The sequence below is a fragment of the Mobula hypostoma genome, chromosome 19 (assembly GCF_963921235.1).
Source record: "Mobula hypostoma chromosome 19, sMobHyp1.1, whole genome shotgun sequence".
NCBI lineage: Eukaryota > Metazoa > Chordata > Chondrichthyes > Myliobatiformes > Myliobatidae > Mobula > Mobula hypostoma.
Window position 1 is genome coordinate 47,653,536 of NC_086115.1, and position 18,867 is coordinate 47,672,402.

An 18,867-nucleotide genomic window follows, 5' to 3' on the forward strand; every position below is an offset into this window, starting at 1 on the left:
AGTCTCTGTCACAATTTTCCTGTCAGATTTGTATCTAATTTATTTAATTTCCCATGCAATGTTCCTTCTGGAGCACTGCAGGGATATTTAGACCAAGTTGTTAGGCCGGTGTTGATCCCAACAGGAGCAATCTCAACTTTGTGTCAGAAGTTTGTATAGGATTGTGGGATACTATATTATGAGGTTTATTCCTTTCCAAAATACGAATAAGGGTGCTTTCCTGCTGAACTCAAAAATGTATCCTTTAACAAAGTCAAAGTCGAGTTTAATGTCATATGCACAGGTATAATGAAAAACTTACTTGCACCAGGCCTATTGCGGATTATTTAGTCATTAACGTCATTGCTATTTTAGAACCTTACTTCCATAACAAATAGGCTATTGTTTTTGCCGACAAAATAATTAACTATTTTCAAAACAAACATCAAAAAATTTAAAGCATTTTGGGATACCCTGAGAATGGATGACTGGGTGGACGAATCAACAATTTTCCTTTCTCTTTAATTTTGCCCACATTAATCTTCACATTAAAGAATTATGTTAACTGGTTGGCTGACAGGAAGGAGAATTCAGAGAGAACATTTATTCTCCTCTCCATTTCAAAGAACATTAACAGTCCATACTCATTTAAATGCACAACTTACCAAGGTTATACCACATGTCTCTAATCTCAAATCCAATTTGTCTTCTCATGTCACCATATCTAAGAGAGAGATAAAAATTATAAATACAAACTCTCTTTGTTTCCACAGATGGCTATTGACACACTGAATGTTCCCATCAATTTCTGTTATTTGGCTTTAGGTTTATAAACTGTTATGGGAAGACACATGGATTATTTAAAAAAACAGTAAAATACATTTGCCTGCACTGTGTACATACATCTATTGATGCTTCTGGACACATCTTCAGTGATGTTCCTGGAATCATTGGGTGTTTCGGGTCTTTCAACATCATACAACCTCCTCCAGGTGACCGAGCCGGTGCTGATCAGACCCCAGCTTGTGTCCAGATGGCTAGCTACTCATGACTCCATGACTGCCCTCTTTTGAGCCACAGCCATCTTGAGGCCCTCTCTGCCGCATCGGTGGTACTGCGGATGGCTCTCCTCTTCCTCTCTCCCTTGATGCCCAAAATGCTAAAGGCCCTAACTAAAGAACGGGCTATGAATCCCCTACAACCAACCTCCACTGGGAGACACCTCGCTCTCCATCCAGTCTGCTGACAGTTGCTGACCAGTCCTGCGTACTTGGAGAGCCATTACTGCCCTGGTATCATCCTTGCCAGAGTTCTTTTGCAATCAATTCTGGCCAACTCCTCTCTAATGTCTCAGTTATTCTCTTTACTCCATTGTAATATTAATACATCTGACGTTAGCTTCTCATTCTCAGATTTCAAGGTGAATTTAATCATATTATGATCACCTGCCCCGAAGGGTTCTTTTGCCTTAAATTCTCTAATCAATTGCACAATACCCAATCCACAATAGCTGAACCCCATGGGCTCAACCACAAGCTGCTCTAAAAAGCCATCTCATAGGCATTCCAGAAATTCCCCCTCTTAGAGTCCAGCTACAAACTGATTTTCCCAATCTACCCACATATTGAAATCCCCAAAGACTATTGTAACATTGCCCTTTTGATGTGAATATTTTTTCTCCCATTCAAGTTTGTCGACCACATCCTTACTACTGTTTGGGGGACCTGTATAGAACTCCCATCAGCGTCTTTTTACCTTGCAGTTCCTTAGCTCAATTCACAAAGGTTCAACACCTACTGACCCTATCATCATCATCATCAGGTGCCGTGCCCAGTTTGAGCTTTGACTGCCATGGCCTACACACTTCTGTTTCGGGTCAAGTGGATCAATTCTTTGGTATTCATTTCCAGTTCTCTGGCTGCTGTCTCCATCATCATTTGTCTTTGTCTTCCTCTTGCTTTCTTCCCTTCAATCTTACCCATAATTACCATGCATTCTAACTCCTCTTTCCTAATCACATGTCCAATGAAGTTACGTTGCCTTTTCACGACCTCATATATTATTTCTCTTTTTGTATTTGTTCTGTTCATGACATCCTCGTTAGATATTCATTTCATCTATAATATTTTTTGCATCCTCCTCGAAAACTACATCTCTGCTGCTTCAATACATTTCCTCATGTTACTGGATATTGTCCAACATTCTGAGCCATATAACATAACTGGATAAACGTAACATTTCAGTACTCTGAGGCGGGTTGTCATGCCTAGTTTAGTATTGATCAGTATACTCTTCATTTTCATAAAGGTATCTTTTGCCATCCCTATTCTTCTTTTGATGTCCATATCGCACTTGCCATCGGATCTCACCCAGCTTCCTAAGTAGCAAAAGTTCTGCACTTGTTTTATGTCTTCCCCGTTTATCCTCAGCCTGCAGATAGGATTCTCCTTCTTTTTGGATATCACCATACATTCTGTCTTTTTGCAATTGATAGATAGACCCATTTTTGCACTTTCTTCAACAACTATATCAATTAAGTTTTATAGTTCTTCTTCCGTACTTGCAATTAAGAGCGTCATCTGCATATCTGAAATTATAGATGTTTACCCACCAACTGTAATTCCCAAGATGTCTCTCATTTTTTGTAATATTGTTTCACTGTACACATTAAATAAATCAGGTGAGAAAACACACCCTTGTCTAACTCCTCTCTTGATTTTCGTAAACTGACTCACTTCTCCATCTGTTCTTACAGCGGCAGTTTGTTCCCAGTACAGATTTCTGATTAGGCAGGTATTTCGAATCTAGATCTAGAGTTTTCTGTAATATTTCAAATAACCTTTTGTGTAGTCGATAAAACAAACAAATCTTTTTGCACTTGAATAGCTCGTTCTGATAGTATCCTTAACATCAATATTGCGTTTCTTGTACCTTTGTCTTTCACAAAACCACATTTTTTTTATACCTATTTCAGCTTGTATCTTACTTTTAGCCCTTGTCATCAAAATTCTTAGAAGTATCTTGGTGATATGACTCATTAAACTTATGGTCCTATGTAATTCACATTCTATTGCTCCAGGTTTCTTAGAAAGAGTGAGAAATACTGATTTTTTTCATCTCTTCCGGTATTATTCCAGTCTCATAAATGTCATTGATTAAATCACTAAGTTTTTCAATTCCATAATCTTCAAGGGCAATAATTTGTTCTATTACTAATTCATCAGGACCTACTGCCTTTCCTTTCTTCATCTTATTTACTGCATTATGAACTTCAGATTTTAAAATACTTGGACCTTCGATGTTTTTCTTAATTTCTGGTTTTTCGCTTTGATCGTTTTCAAACAATTCCTGAATATACTCAGTCCATCTGTTCATAATCTCATATTTTTCCATGATAATGGTACCATCCTTTGCTTTCAAACATCCACGTGAAGAACAGAGGAGCTTTTTACCAGTGATATTCTTGATTTGCTGATGTAACCTTTCTGGATCAGTAATAGGGATTTCTTTCTATTTGCTCACATTCCTGGTTTAACCATTCTTCTTTGGTTTTTTGACATAAGCTTTTAACTTTTTTATCTAGGGACTTATGTTCTATAGGATTTGTTTTCTTCCATCTCCTTTCTTCCATTAGATTTTTGATTTCATCTGTCATCCATTTATTCTTTGTGCTTTTTTCTTTTTTAGGAATCACTGACTTTGCTGATTCTACCAAGGCACCCTTTAGAGAGTTAAATTTCATTTCTATGTAATTTCTATCATCTTCAACAGATTGTATTTTTTAGACTTTGAAATCTATTCCTTACTTTAATTGTAAGTTTTTGTCTTAAGTTTTCTTCTTTAATTAATTGCAAGTAGTCAAGGGATTGTTCAGGTTTTTGGTTCTTTAGTTTTTTAAATTTTATTTTTACATGATATACTACTGGGTTATGGTCACTATTACAGCCGGCACCTGGATACGTTTTGCATTGAGTCACTGAGTTTCTAAATCTTTCGTTTATAGTAATAAAGTCAATTTGATTTCTAGTGTTATCACCTGGACTTCTCCAGGTCCACAAGCGACTTGGATGGATTTTAAAGTAGGTATTCATAATGACCTGATTATTCATCTTGCACCATTCTACCCATTTCTCACCTTTTTCATTTCTTTCCTAGTCCAAATTTTCCTATGGTATTTCCATCAGTAACTTGTCCTACTTTAGCATTTAGATCTCCCATGACAATAACAATATCTTGAGATTTGCATCCATTCTTTGCTTGTTCAAGCTTTTCATAGAATTTATCTATATCCTCATTTGTTCCATCTGTTTTTGGTGCATATACCTGTATAATTGCTAAATCAATGGGTGTCCTCTGAATCTAATAAGGAGCACTCTTTCTGATATTGCCCAATGTCCTAAAACACTTTTTGCCATGTTTTCAGCCATAAGAATTCCTACTCCATGAGTATGGGATGTTCCACAAGAATAAATTAGTATTTTATTTCTATTCTGACATGTTCCAGCACCTATCCAAAGAACTTTGCTAATTCCCATGATGTTAATCTTTAGTCTTTCCATTTCATTTATCACATTGTCCAATCTTCCTGCTTGATATAGGGTTCTTACATTCCAAGTGGCAATAATTTTCTTTTGTGTTCCTTGAACTTTATGAGCAGTAGCTTGATGACGGTCGGGGATCCCCTGCTGACCAGAATCAACCCTACTGAGCGAAGCATCTTCAGAATTGTCTTGAATATCCCCTTGACGCTGTTGTTGTGTGATACAATTTGTGAGTTTGACCATGGTTTTCTTAGCAAATAGATTCTAGGAAACCTAGTATCTAGCAACGGTGGTTTGCTATTGCCTACCGTTGGGCGAATTAAAGAAATCACCTAAAGAAATCACCATTTCTCTTCCCAAATGTTTATCCGCCTGTAATATAGCCGTTGACATTTGAGGTCCTAGCTCATCCGCCTTCTCCGTCGTAAGTTCAGTTACCGAACCTGCCGGATCTACCATTGGCCTTCGCTCGTATCATGAGCAGGAACCCTTGTAGGTGCTACTGTTCCGGGTCAGAGCGGCCCTGGGAGCAATGAATGACTAAGGGGCAACTCTACTTTCCCCAAAGCTCTGGAAGTCCCCAATCAGAGCCTCATCACTGATTGCAGTTTAGAGTCATACCCAGGACAGTCTGACCCAATATCATCTCTTTCTAGTGATTTCACTTCATATTTTACCAACACAGCAATGCCACCCCCTCTGCACTTCCGCAGGTCCCTTCGAAACAATGTGTATCCTTGGACATTAAGCTCCCAGCGATACTCTCCTTTCAGCCATGATTCAGTGATGCCTACAACATCACACATGCCAATCTGTAACTGTTGTACAAATTCATCTACCTTATTCTGTATACTGTGTGCATTCAAATATAACACCTTCACCCTTTTTGATTTTGTCTACTTTTTACGTTGCAACTCATCCTGTAGACTGCAATTTTGCCCCATCAACAGCCTCTCCTCATTACACATTGCCTCTGCATGTAACCCAGCTACCTAATCTTCAGCACTACCACTCCAGATCCCATCCCCCTGCCAAGTTAGTTCAAACCCTCCCGAACAACTCTGGACAACCTGCCTGCAAGGATATGTCAATTCCTTTGGATCATGTATAACCTGTCCCTTTTGTATAGGTAGTACCTTCCCCAAAAGAAATCCAAATGATCCATATATCTGAACCCTTGCCCCATCCCATGCACCAGTTCCTCAACCACACATTCATCTGCCAAATCATTCTATTTCTACCCACACTGGTATGTGGCACAGGCAGTAATCCAGAGATTACTACCCTGGAGGTCCCGTTTATCAGCTTTCTGCCTAGCTCCCTACATGACCTCCTCACCTTGTAAAGGCATCCGTTAGTCTTGCGAGACCATGGATCTGTGCCTGGAAAGTCTTCACTCTCTAGGGCGCAGGCCTGGGCAAGGTTGTATGGAAGACCAGCAGTTGCCCATGCTGCAATCTCCCCTCTCCACGACACCAATGTTGTCCAAGGGAAGGGCATTAGGACCCATACAGTTTGGCACCAGTGTCGTCACACAGCAATGTGTGATTAAGTGCCTTGCTCCAGGACACAACACGTTGCCTTGGCTGGGGCTTGAACTCACGACCTTCAGGTCGCTAGTCCAATGCTTAACCACTTGGCCATGTATCCTCACCTTGTATACCTGTGTTATGGGTGCCAATACGTACCAAGACTTCTGGCAGCTCATCTCTGCACTTGAAAATGCCATGGACCTAATCTGAGACATCCCTGATTCTGTCTCCAGGAAGGCAACATGATGTCTGGGTGTCTCACACTCACAGATAACTTCTGATGGTAAGGATAACATCTACAGATGAATTACACACAAATAACAAACAAAAATACACTAATATTAAATATTATAAAACCATAAGACACAGGAGCAGAATTAGGTCATTTGGCCCATTGAGTCTGCTCCGCCATTCAATCATGGCTAATCCTTTTTTTCTATTTCCTCCTCAACCTCAGCTTTCGGCCTTCTCTTTGTAACCTTTGATGCCCTGTCCAGTCAAGAACCTATTAATCGCTGCCTTAAATACACCCAACGACCTGACCTCCACAACTGCATGTAGCAACAGATTCCACAAATTCACCACCCTTTGGCAAAGGAAATTTCTCTGCATCTCTATTTTGCAAGGGCCGTCCTCTATCCTGAGGCTGTGCCCTCTTGTCCTAGACTGACCCACCATGGGAAACATCCTTTCCACATCTACTCTGTCTAGGCCTTTCAAATTCGAAAGGTTTCAATGAGATTCCCCCTCATCCTTCTGAATTCCAGTGAGTACAGAGGCAGAGCCATCAAACATTCCTCGTACGATAACCCTTTCATTCATGGAATCATCCTCGTGAACCTCCTCTGGACACTCTCCAATGCCAGCATGAGGAAATCTGCAGATGCTGGAATTTCAAGCAACACACATAGAAGTTTTATATGTGTTATATGTATAAACTTTTATGTGTGTTGCTCCAATGCCAGCGCATCTTTTCTAAGATGAGGGGCCCAAAACTGTTCACAATATTCAAGGTGTGGCCTCACCTGTGCCTTATAAAGCCTCAGCATCACATCCTTGCTCTTGTATTCTGGACCTCTGAAATGAAGACTAACATGGCATTTGCCTTCCTCACCACTGACTCAACCTGTAAGTTAACCTTCAGGGTATTCTGCACAAGGATTCTCAAGTTCCTCTGCATTTCAGATTCCTGAATTTTCTTCCATTTAGAAAATAGTTCACACATTTATTTTATTACCAAAGTGCATGACCATGCATTTTCCAACATTATATTTCATTTTCCACCTTCTTGCCAATTCTCCCGATCTGTCCAGGTCCTTCTGCATCCCACCTGTTTCCTCAATACTACCTGCCCCTCCACCAATCTTCATATCATCTGCAAACTTGGCAACAAAGCCATCTATTCCATCATCTAAATCATTTATATACTGCATAAAAAGTGGTCCCAACACCGACCCCCTGCAGGACACCAATAATGCTCATTGTAGGTTTTTGAATTGATAAGCAAAAAGTATGCCTTCATCTACAATGCCTTCAGCATTACAATTCTCAGCATATCCAAATGCTTTTAAAATAATGTATTGCTCATGAAACCGTAAATGAGAGTGTATTAGGATTGACAAGCAATCTATCAACCTTCACGAGCCTGATTGAATTATTTGAGGATGTGACAAAGCACATTAATGAAGACAGAGCAGTAGATGGAGTGTTTATGGTTATACATATAACCATACATACATATATACATATGGTTATACGTGTTTGATAGGATTCCCCATGGTTGCCTCATTCAGAAATTTGGGAAGCAATGGATCCAGGTTGTTATGGATTCAGAATTAGCTTGCCAACAGAAGGTGGTTGTAAATGGAACATATTTCATTTGGAGGTCATTAACCAGTAGCATTCCACAGGGATCTGTCTGGGAACCCTGCTCTTTGTGGTTTTTAAAAATGACCTGGATGAGGAAGTGAAAGGGTAGATTATTAAGTTTGCAGAAGACACAAAGGTTGGTGGAGTTGTAGATAGATCAGAAGGTTGTCGTAGGTTACAATGGGACATTGACTGGTTGCAGAGCCAGGTGAGAAGTGACAGCTGGTGTTCAAAAAGGAAAAGTATGAAGTGATTCACTTTGGAAGGCTGAATTTGAAGTCAGAGCACAGAGGTAAAGGTAAGATTTTTCGCACTATGGAGGAACAGTGCAGCCTTGGGATCCATATCCATAGATCTTTAAATTTGCTGCACAAGTTGATGGTGTTGTTAATAAGCCATATGGTGTGTTGACTTTCATTGGTCACGTGATTAAGCTCAAGAGCTATAAGGTAATGTTGCAGCTCTATAAAATCCTGGTTAGACCACACTTGGAATATTGCATTCAGTTCTGGTTGCTTCATTATAGAAAGGATGTGGAAGCTTTAAAAAGGGTGCAGAGGATATTTAACAGGATGCTGCCTGGATCAGAGACCATGTCTTAAGAGGACAGGTTAGGTAAGCTAGAGCTTTTCTCTTTGGAGCGAAGGAGGTGACTTGATATAGGTGTACAAAATGATATGAGGAATAGATTGAATAGATAAACAGAGACTTTTTTCCAGGGTGGAAGTGGCTACTACGTGAGGCATAATTTTAAGTTAATTGAGGAAAATATAGGGAGGAACGTCAAAAGTAATTTTTTACACAGAGAGTGGTGGGTGGGTGGAAAGTATTGTCAGGAGTGGTGGTAGAGGCAGATGGTAGATGTTATTGAGGGAACACAGACCAGTCATCATCAAAGGATCAGAGTGGAAAGGGTGAGCAGTTTCATGATCCTGGGTGTCAACATCTCTGAAGATCTATCCTGGGTCCAAAATATTGATGCATTATAAAGAAGGCATAACAATAGCTATATCTCAATAAGAGTTTGAGGAGGTTCACAACTTTCTACAGATGTACTATCGAGAACATCACTGTCTGGTATGGAGGGCCACTGCACAGAATCAGAAAATGCTGTAGAATGTAGCAAGCTGAGCCATCTCCAGCACTAGCACTAAGCTCTCCAGCACCAAGGACATCTTCAAAAGCCAATGTCTCAAAAAGGTGGCATCCATCAAAAAGAACCCCCTTCTCCTCGGCCATCAGTTTTCTGAATGAACAGTGAACCCATGCACCTCATTATCTCTTTATCTTTTTGCTTTCTTTTCATACTATTTATTTCAAAAAATGTTTCTTATTGTGATTTATAGGTTTTTTATTGTTATGTATTCAAATGTACTGCTGCCGCAAAATAACAAACTTCACAATGTATGCCAGAGAAATTAAACCTGATTCTGATACCAAAAACAAGAGAAAATCTGCAGATGCTGGAAATCCAAGCAACACACACAAATGTTGGAGGAACTCAGCAAGTCAGACAGCATCTATGGAAAAGAGCAAACAGTTGACGTTTCGGGCCAAGACCCTTCATGAGAAGAGAAACTAACTAAGAACTGGATTGATTGAAGCGATGCACCCCGAGACCTCCTAAAGACTGATTGTTCACTAGGAAGATATACAGAGTGAAGTTCATGCATGATATGTACCACTATCACATGAGAAAAGATTCTAAGCAGCTTGTTATTGCAGACATGGCAATGAGAAGGCGGAGCTTAGGAGGGATGATGGCGCCTAATTGCGACTCCTTTGTTTGCACCTTCGGAAACAGCTCTATTTCCACCTTTAATATCTTTATTTTTCCCTTTCAGGGTTCTTTTGAAGACCCTGACCTGGAGTCACACGCAGGCTTTGGATCTTTGCGGGAATGGGACCCATTCTTGGGGTTCCACAGCTGGCCGTTATTCGACATGCCAAGGGTTTGGCCTGAGAGTCTCCATCATGTTCAGAAGCCTAACATCTCGGAGCTCTGGAGATGGGCGGATCCAGGGTCAGTGTCACGGCAGGAGACTGGTGTGTCGCTTTCACTGTGGATCCGAAGACCCGAGGTCTTTGTGATCTTCGGACACAGAGCTCGAAAAAAGCGACAAAACGGACTTTTAACATCTTAAACCAGCAGGTTGTTGTTATGTCTCCCACTCACTGTGAAAATGGGGGACACCTCCCTCTCCCTTGCCAGGGAGAGAGAGAACTTGTGGGTTGTTGAATGTCGGATGAAATGTGAAGCCTTTGAGGTAACTTTGGTCTGTGTCTTTGCTAACACTTAGCTCACACTTGTGCTCGGTAGCGGGTGCGCTTTATTTTGCCAGTGATTGTTGCTCGCTGCCACTTACGTGCGGGAGGGGAGAGCTTGGGGGGGACTTTGGGGTTCTCACGTTTAACTGTCATTCATTCTTTGGGGCACTTCTCTGTTTTTGTGGATGCTTGTGAAGAAAAAGCATTTAAGGATGAATATTGTATACATTTTTCTGACATTAAATTTGACCTTTGAACATCATTATTTAGTATTAACTGTTGCAACAAGCAAAATATCTGAAAGAAACTACCACTAAGTTCTACCTTTATTTTCACATATCTACAGAGTGAGGTAGAATTACACAGCATAATTATAATACAGAGTGATCAGTTAATTGAAGCAACTCAAAACCTGCATAAGCACATGAATTAAATAGCTGAGATTCTTTGGAGAATTGTGAAATGTGTAACTTTGACTTAAAATTATAATAATTTAAAATTATAATTGTAGACCCCAAGATAATAATATCTAGTTTCCTGATACCTTATGTAGGTGTCCACATTAAATATGAAATTCATAAGCATTTATTTCAGTACTTTTCATGGTCAAAGACATCTCTTACAGCATATAACACACACAAAATGCTGGTGGAATGCAGCAGGCCAGACAGCATCCACAGGAAGAAGCACAGTCCTGACCAGCATCTTGTGTGTGTTGCTTGAATTTCCAGCATCTGCAGATTTCCTCATGTTTGCTTCCTACAGCATATACATTTCTTTATTTAAAGTATAATTGTTTAAAGCTATCACTGTTTTTCAATTTTCTTCTGAAAACACTGGTTCTACTTAGTTAGTTCCGATGGTGGTAATGATTACCTACCATCTCACTAAAATGAAATAGAGGACAAAATGATGAAAACACTTAACAGATTAAACTGCATCTGTGGAAAGAAAATGGGGCATTTCAGGTTGAAGCCCCTGCATCAGAATTTCAACCTGAAACATTAATTCTGTTTCTCATTTCATGGAACTAATTTGGCTTGGTGAGTGTTTTCCACAATTTTGCTTTAATTTTAGATTTCCAGCATATGCATTTGATTTTCATGACACTGCAATGACCACTTGATGGATGCACAGACATGGAAGGCATCTGCAAGGATATCAAGTTCAGGGACTGAGAGGTAAGCTTACATTTAAATAAAAAGACGCTCACTTTTTTATTTCAGCCAACTGAAAAGACAAATATACTCATTTCAACAGGAACATTATGAGTGCTTGCCCTCAGATATTTCTCATGGAATCATTCAGACTCCATCTCCAGTTTCACATGGCAGTTATATTATTTCCTGCTGAAACTTCACAAGGAATATTCATGTATTAAGTATCAGTGGGCCAACACCCTGACCAGAACTATTGTTGAAGAAAAATAAATTGCTTGGCAGGGTGGAGAATAAGGAGAAACAGGAGCGAGGAATCCTTGAGGGCTTTGTGCCCAATATATTGAGCAATCACACTGGAATTAATTTTTTATTTGTTGGAGCCATTTCCTGGCTACAACCTACTGCTGTTATTGTGACTGGTATCCACTGGAATGATACAACAAACAGCAGGTTCAAGTGAAAATGAGCAAAGTAGGGTCAGGAAGGTTAAAGAGTCTGTTATGATGAAAAGTCATCTATCTGAAACATTAACTGTGTTTCTACAGGACTGTGCAAAAGTCTTAAGCACATACTGTATATATAGCTAGGGTGCCTGAGACTTTTGCACAGTATTGTACTGTACTGCTGCAAAATAAATTATGACATATGTGTGTGACGATTCAGCGGATTCAGATATGGGTATCTGTTGTGGACTGAGAGAGGGAAGGGAGTGGGGAGAGTGAACTCATGGTTGGCAGAAGGGGAAGGGAGATGGGAGGGAGCAGGGAGCACCAGAGAGACATTCTGTAATGAACAATGATTAGTTGTTTGGAATTAATTGGCGTTGCCTGGTGTCTCAAGGCTGGGCATGTCTGCACGTCTGCCACCTGCAACATCTTTTGCTCCTGCTAGATTTGCAAACTTGTTCTCCTCTCCACATTGACAAATACAGTATTGTCCAAAAGTCTTAGGCACCCTAGCTATATATATATATATATATGCCCAAGGCTTTTTCAAAGTACTATATCTCTACAAATGTCTCCTGATGTGCTGAGTATTCCCCCAGCATTTTCTTTTATTTCAGATATCTGGCATCTGCAGTACTATTTCTAATCAGTACCCTGCAATTCCTTTCCACTGGTAAGTCAGATAGAGCTTGCCGCTTTTGAAATAAGACTCCTTTTTTCCACCCACCCAAATTAAAATCAGCAATAGAATGTCAGCATGTATTTGACTGTCAACCATAAACTAGACCAATTATGTTCTCAGTTTTTTTCCATTTTCAGCACAAGATGTACTGATGTTGTTCCCCCCCCCCCCACCTTTTCCTTCTCCCTGGGCCTCCTGTCCCATGATCCTCTCATATCCCCTTTGCTAATCACCTGTCCAGCCCTTGGCTCCATCCCTCCCCCTCCTGTCTTCTCTTATCATTTTGGATCTCCCCCTCCCCCTCCCACTTTTAAATCTCTTACTAGCCCTTTCTTCAGTTAGTCCTGACGAAGGGTCTCAGCCCGAAACGTCGACTGTACCTCTTCCTAGAGATGCTGCCTGGCCTGCTGCTTTCACCAGCAACTTTGATGGATGTTGCTTGAATTTCCAGCATCTGCAGAATTCCTCATGTTTGGACTTTCCTCTCTTTAGACTGGAAGCATAATGTTCCACTCAGGCCAAGATTCACTGAAATTTGGAAGTGGGTGGAACAATCTAATTTTGACACTATAATTTAATTCACCAATTTCCTACTGGATAATTTCAGTAAAACCTAAAGAGAAAACAATGGTTTTGCAGGAAATGAATGATAAGATGTTTTCTTCTACATGACATTTCACACATGAAGGAATCAAAAGCATTAAGCACATGCTGTCATTTTATTTACACATAAAATGCAATAGATCCTTACAAAGAAAAAAAAACACAACTCCCTGGACGTCGGCTTTTTCTTATTAAGAAAATAGGTTTCAAGATACAGGATAACACAATTTAATCAAAAGACACAAAGTTCAGTAGATTTATAGAACAAATGATTTAACTGGACAGGTAACTATGGAAGTTGATTAAACAAATTTCATGCCTGTTGATCTAATTTTTTTGTATATATGTTGACAGCTGTCGTCTTCTGTTATGTTGTTCACTGATAAACCACTGTACAAGCTGGCACACAAATGATGTCTCATTAAGCTTAGGTGAATATATATTTTCCTTGCCTGATAAGTTCTAATAGATTAAAAATAGGTTTTGTTATCGTACGAAGGGCCTAACACTTTGCAGCTGAAGAGATTCACATCTGCGAAAGTGCTGTGCTACAAAGGCTGCTTGAACTATCATTGACAATGAACTTGTATATCAAGGTTCATTGCTTTCCAAAAATAATACGTGATTTTAAAAAATCTGTCTTCATTTGATCCCAAATAACTGTGTTCAAAACCTATTAGAATACATAAAAATTGAGATTTTTTTGCTGCACCTTACTTGTAAAATAAATTAGTTGTAGCATCCCACACCATCTGTCTAGAATGCTCCTAGTCTTCAACTTTCACCCCTGACCCAGAACATCACCCTCTCAAAGTTCAAAGTAAATTTATTATCAAAGTATATATATATATATGTCACCAAATACAACCCTGAGATTAATTTTCTTGCGGGCACTCACAGTAAATGCAAAGAAATGAAAATAATAATGATAATAATATCAACAACAAATAAGCAATAAATATTCAGAAAATGAGATGACATCCTTAGCATGGCATAGATCAGGAGATCCCAAACTGGGGTCCAAGGACAGCTTACTTAATGGTATTGATTTATGGCACAAAAAAGGTTGGGAACTCCTGGTCTAGATGGCAGAGATCCTTCTTGAAGGATGCTACCTTAGTGTGACCAGCTATCCATGTAGATGTGTTTAATGGTGGGTAGTACTTTACACGATGGACTAAGCTGTATCCATTACTTTTTGAAGGCTTTTCCGTTCAAGAGCACTGGAGTTTCCTTATAAGGCCATGATGAAACCAAACAACGTACTCTCCACCACACATCTATAGAAGTTTGTCAAAGTTTTAGATGATATGCTGAATCTTTGCAAACTTCTAAGAAAGTAGAGGCACTGTTGTGCTTTCTTTGTAATGGCGCTTACATGCTGGACCCAGGACAGGTCCTCCGAAATGATAACACCGAGGAATTTAAAGTTACTGACCCTCTCCACCTCTGGCCCCCAATGAGGACTGCCTCATGGACCTCTTGTGTCCACCTCCTGTCGACAAATAATCATCTCCTTGGTCTTGCTAACATTGAGTGAGAGGTTGATGTCGTGGCACCACTCAGCTGGATTTTCAATCTCCCTCCTACATGCTGATTCATCACCACCTTTGATTCGGCCAACAAAAGTGGTGTCATCAGCAAACTTAAATATAGCATTGTAGCTGTATTTAGCCTCTTAGTCATAGCCATAAAAGCAAGTAGAGCAGGGGGCTAAGCACACAGCCTTGTGTATCTGTGTTCATGGTGATTACGGAGGAGATATTTTTGCCAATCTGAACTGATTGGGGTCTGCAGGTAAGGAAATTGAAGATCCAGTGCACAACGAGTTATTGAGGCCTAGCTCTTGCAGCTAATTGATTAACTTTGCAAGGATCATAGTACTGAATATCGAGCTGCAGTCAATGAAGAGCATCCAGATGAATGCATCTTCACAGTCCAGATATTCCAAGAGTAAGTGAATAGACAATCAAATGGCATCTGTCGTTGGTCTGTCATATTGGTAGTCAAATTGGAACTGACCCAAGTCGCTTCTCAGGCAGGAGTTGCTTGAAGCAGGTTGTCATTTTTGTCAGCTGCACTAAGCCTCCAACACTAGTCACATCTTCTCCATCTGACCCTTTTCTACCTTACATGGGGACCACGCACTCTGTGATTCCACAATCTGATAAACCCTCCCACACACTCTTCCCGGAACTTCATCACTTTCCCTTGCAATTGTAGGTGCAACATTTGTTCTTACATCTCTTCCCTCACCATCATTCAGGAATCTACATGGCTCCTGCAGGTGAAAGAAAAAGTTGTATATACAGCGCTTGGTGCCGCCATATGGTAATCCTCTACATTGACAAGGTGAATTGTAGAAAATGCAACCAATATGCAACACCCCTGTGTTCTGTCCACAATGGCCATCCTGAGCTTCCATGTGCATGCTATTTTAATTCCCCTTCTATCTCCTGTACTGACACTGACCTGCCAATCCTTGGCCTCTTCCAGTGCCAGGGCGACTTTAAATACTAACTAAAGGAATGAGACTTCATATTCTATCTAAATTAAGTTGGTGCTGGTAACTGGCGACTCTGCGCGTGCTCTCCTGAGCAAACTGCCCTTTTCACTATCCTATACCTGAGAAACCCTTCTAAACCTTCAATCTGCTACACCTAGCAAGAACAACAACACCCTGGTGAAGCTACTGACCCAGTTGGAGACCACCGTGCCAGAAATGCTTCTTAAACTCCGGACCGCACCTGGACCTGACCAGCGAGGCCTGGTCCGAAGCCCACCACGTTCTTGGAGACCCACAGTCTGCTACCATGCCGGAGTGCTTGGAGACACGGCCCATTCTGAGAGCATCTCCGGAGAAGACGACCACACAGAAATGACGTCGGAGACCTCAAGGTGCCCCAGATGCTTCCCCGGAGCGACCACCGTAAAGCCCTGTTGGTGGATATCCATAGCTGCCAGAAGTGAGGCCTCCGCCGCCGACCTCGGAAATTGAGCACGAGGCTCAGCTGGAGCGGAGGCCTCCGCAATTGTGACTCAGTTTACGGACTTGTTTCAGCCAGGAGCCCAGCCCTCCGGGATTAAGTGTCGGCTTCGGGGCCTGACCCAATCGACAGCCCGGGCCCCCAGCAGCTGGAAGTGGCAGCGGAGCCTCCCCCGTCACTTGGCCCGACCCGGAGTGCCTGACAACGCGTCCACCAACCTCAAAGAGCTGACAACACACCGCATCGATGGAAACCTGGAAAAATGCACTATTTACCGAGGAAGCATGGGAGAAGAACTGGGCTGCTGGTCAGATTGAAGCTGAGGGGCTTCAGGGTTCCTATGCCCACCGTCCTAGTAGCTAATGTGCAAGCCATAGAGAACAAGGTGGATGATCTTAAAGGGAGACTCACCTACTGCAGGGAGATGCAGAACTGCTGTGTATTCTGTTTCACCGAGACCTGGCTCTCCCCTGCCACCCCCGACTGTGCCATCCGACCAGAGGGATTTTCGACCTATCGGATGGACCGCACAGTGTCTTCGGGCAAGACGAGGGGAGGTAGTGTCTGCCTACTGATCAACACTGCGTGTTGCTCAGACACAGTGGCACTGACAAGCTCCTGCAGCCCAGACCTGGAACACCTATCGGTGAAGTGTCATCCCTACTATCTGCCATGGGAATTCACCTCGGTCATACTGACAGTGGTCTACATTCTCCCCCAGGCAGACGTTGAGTGTGCTTTGAACATACTGTATACCAACATCAGTGAACTTGAGACCAGGTATCCAGAGGCTTTGCTTATTACAGCCGGGGACTTTAACCAGGCCAACCTCAAAAAGGCGCTGCCAAAGTTATACCAACATGTCTCCTGCCCCACTAGAGGCCCGAATATACTTGACCACTGCTACACAGTAGTCAAGGATGCCTACTGTTCTGTCCCACGACCTCACTTCGGAAAATCGGACCATCAGGCCGAACTCCTCCTCCCGGCTTACAAACAGAAACTGAAGTGGGAGGTCACAGCATCAAAAGTAGTGTCACGTTGGAAGGAGGAAATGGATGAGGTCCTCCGTGACTGCTTTGAATCGGTGGACTGGTTAGTATTCCAGGTCTCAGCAGCTAACCTCAATGAGTATGCCTCAGCTGTCACGGACTTTATTTGGAAATGCATGGAGGACTATGTGTCTCGCAAGATGATCTGGGTATTCCCTAACAGGAAACCTTGGATGAATTATGAGGTCAAGTATCTTTTGAAGGCTAGAGCTGCGGCTTTTAGGTCCGGGGATACCAGTCGTTACACGGAATCCAGACGTGAACTCTGGAAAGCCATTTAGGGTGCCAAGAGGCAATATCGAGCCAAGTTGGAAGCCCAGGCTAACCAGGGAGATGCCAGTAGACTATGGCAGGGTCTAAATGAGATCACTGGGCGCAAAGAAAAGGCTGGGAATATCAATAACTGTGGCGCTTCTCTTCCTGACGAACTTAATGTATTCTACACAAGATTCGTTCCCTCTGGATGAACCGGACCTGGTGGCATCAAGATTCATCGTCACCGAGGAGGACGTTAGAAGGGCCTTCCTGAAGATAAATCCAAGGAAGGCGACGGGCCCAGATGGCGTCCCGGGACGGGTTCTCCGGGCCTGTGCAAGCAAGCTAGCTGGAGTGTTTGCTGACATCTTCAACTGCTCCTTGCTTCAGTCTAAGATCCCCTCGTGTTTTAAGAAGGCAACGATAATCCCAGTGCCGAAGAAGAGCAAGGTGGCATGCCTGAATGACTATCGATCTGTGGCTCTGACATCAATTGCTATGAAGTGCTTCCAGTGATTGGTTATGGCACACATCAACCATAGCCTACCAGTCAACCTCGACACTACAATTCGCCTACCGGAGCAACAGGTCAACAGCAGATGCCATATCTCTGGCCCTACATTCCTCCCTAAAACACCTGGAGAATAAAGACGCATATGTAAGGCTCCTTTTCATTGACTACAGCTCTGCCTTTAATACCATCATTCCAAATAAACCGATTCCTAAGCTCCAGAACCTGGGCTTTAGCACTCAGATCTGCAGCTGGATCTTCAACTTCCTCACAGACAGGACCCAGGCTGTAAAAATAGGGGACAAGCTCTCCTCTACAATCACCCTGAGCACTGGTGCCCCACAAGGCTGTGTACTCAGCCCCCTGCTGTACTCACTGTACACCCATGATTGTGTAGCCAAGTTTCCATCGAACTCAATATATATGTTTGCTGATGACACAATTGTAGGCCGTATCTCGGGTAATGATGAGTTTGAGTACAGGAAGGAAATTAAGAACCTGGTGGCATGGTGCGAAGACAATAACCTATCCCTCAACGTCAGCAAGATGAAGGAATTGGTTGTTGACTTCAGAAGGAGTAGCGGACCGCACGACCCAAGTTACATTGGCGGTGCACGTGGAACAGGTCAAAAGCTTTAAGCTCCTCGGGGTCAATGTCACAAATGACCTGACTTGGTCCAACCAAACAGAGTCCACTGCCAAGAAGGCCCACCAGTGCCTTTACTTCCTGAGAAAACTAAAGAAATTTGGCCTGTCCCTTAAAACCCTCACTAATTTTTATAGATGCACCGTAGAAAGCATTCTTCTAGGGTGCATCACAACCTGGTATGGAAGTTGTCCTATCCAAGACCGGAAGAAGATGCAGAAGATCGTGAACACGGTGCAGCACATCACACAAACCAATCTTCTGTCCTTGGACTCACTTTACACCGCACACTGTCGGAGCAGTGCTGCCAGGATAATCAAGGACACGACCCACCCA

General features: G+C 42.1%; 1 protein-coding gene across 3 annotated transcripts in view; it reads right to left on the reverse strand.

Moving 5' to 3' along the window:
* The window catches only part of dock1 (dedicator of cytokinesis 1), a 575,517-nt gene that overhangs the window by 140,643 nt on the left and 416,007 nt on the right, over nucleotides 1-18,867 (reverse strand). For all 3 annotated transcript variants that reach the window (XM_063071820.1, XM_063071822.1, XM_063071821.1), the window contains one exon: nucleotides 645-703. In XM_063071820.1, coding sequence (XP_062927890.1) covers nucleotides 645-703 — 59 coding nt within the window. The remainder of the gene's footprint in view (nucleotides 1-644; nucleotides 704-18,867) is intronic.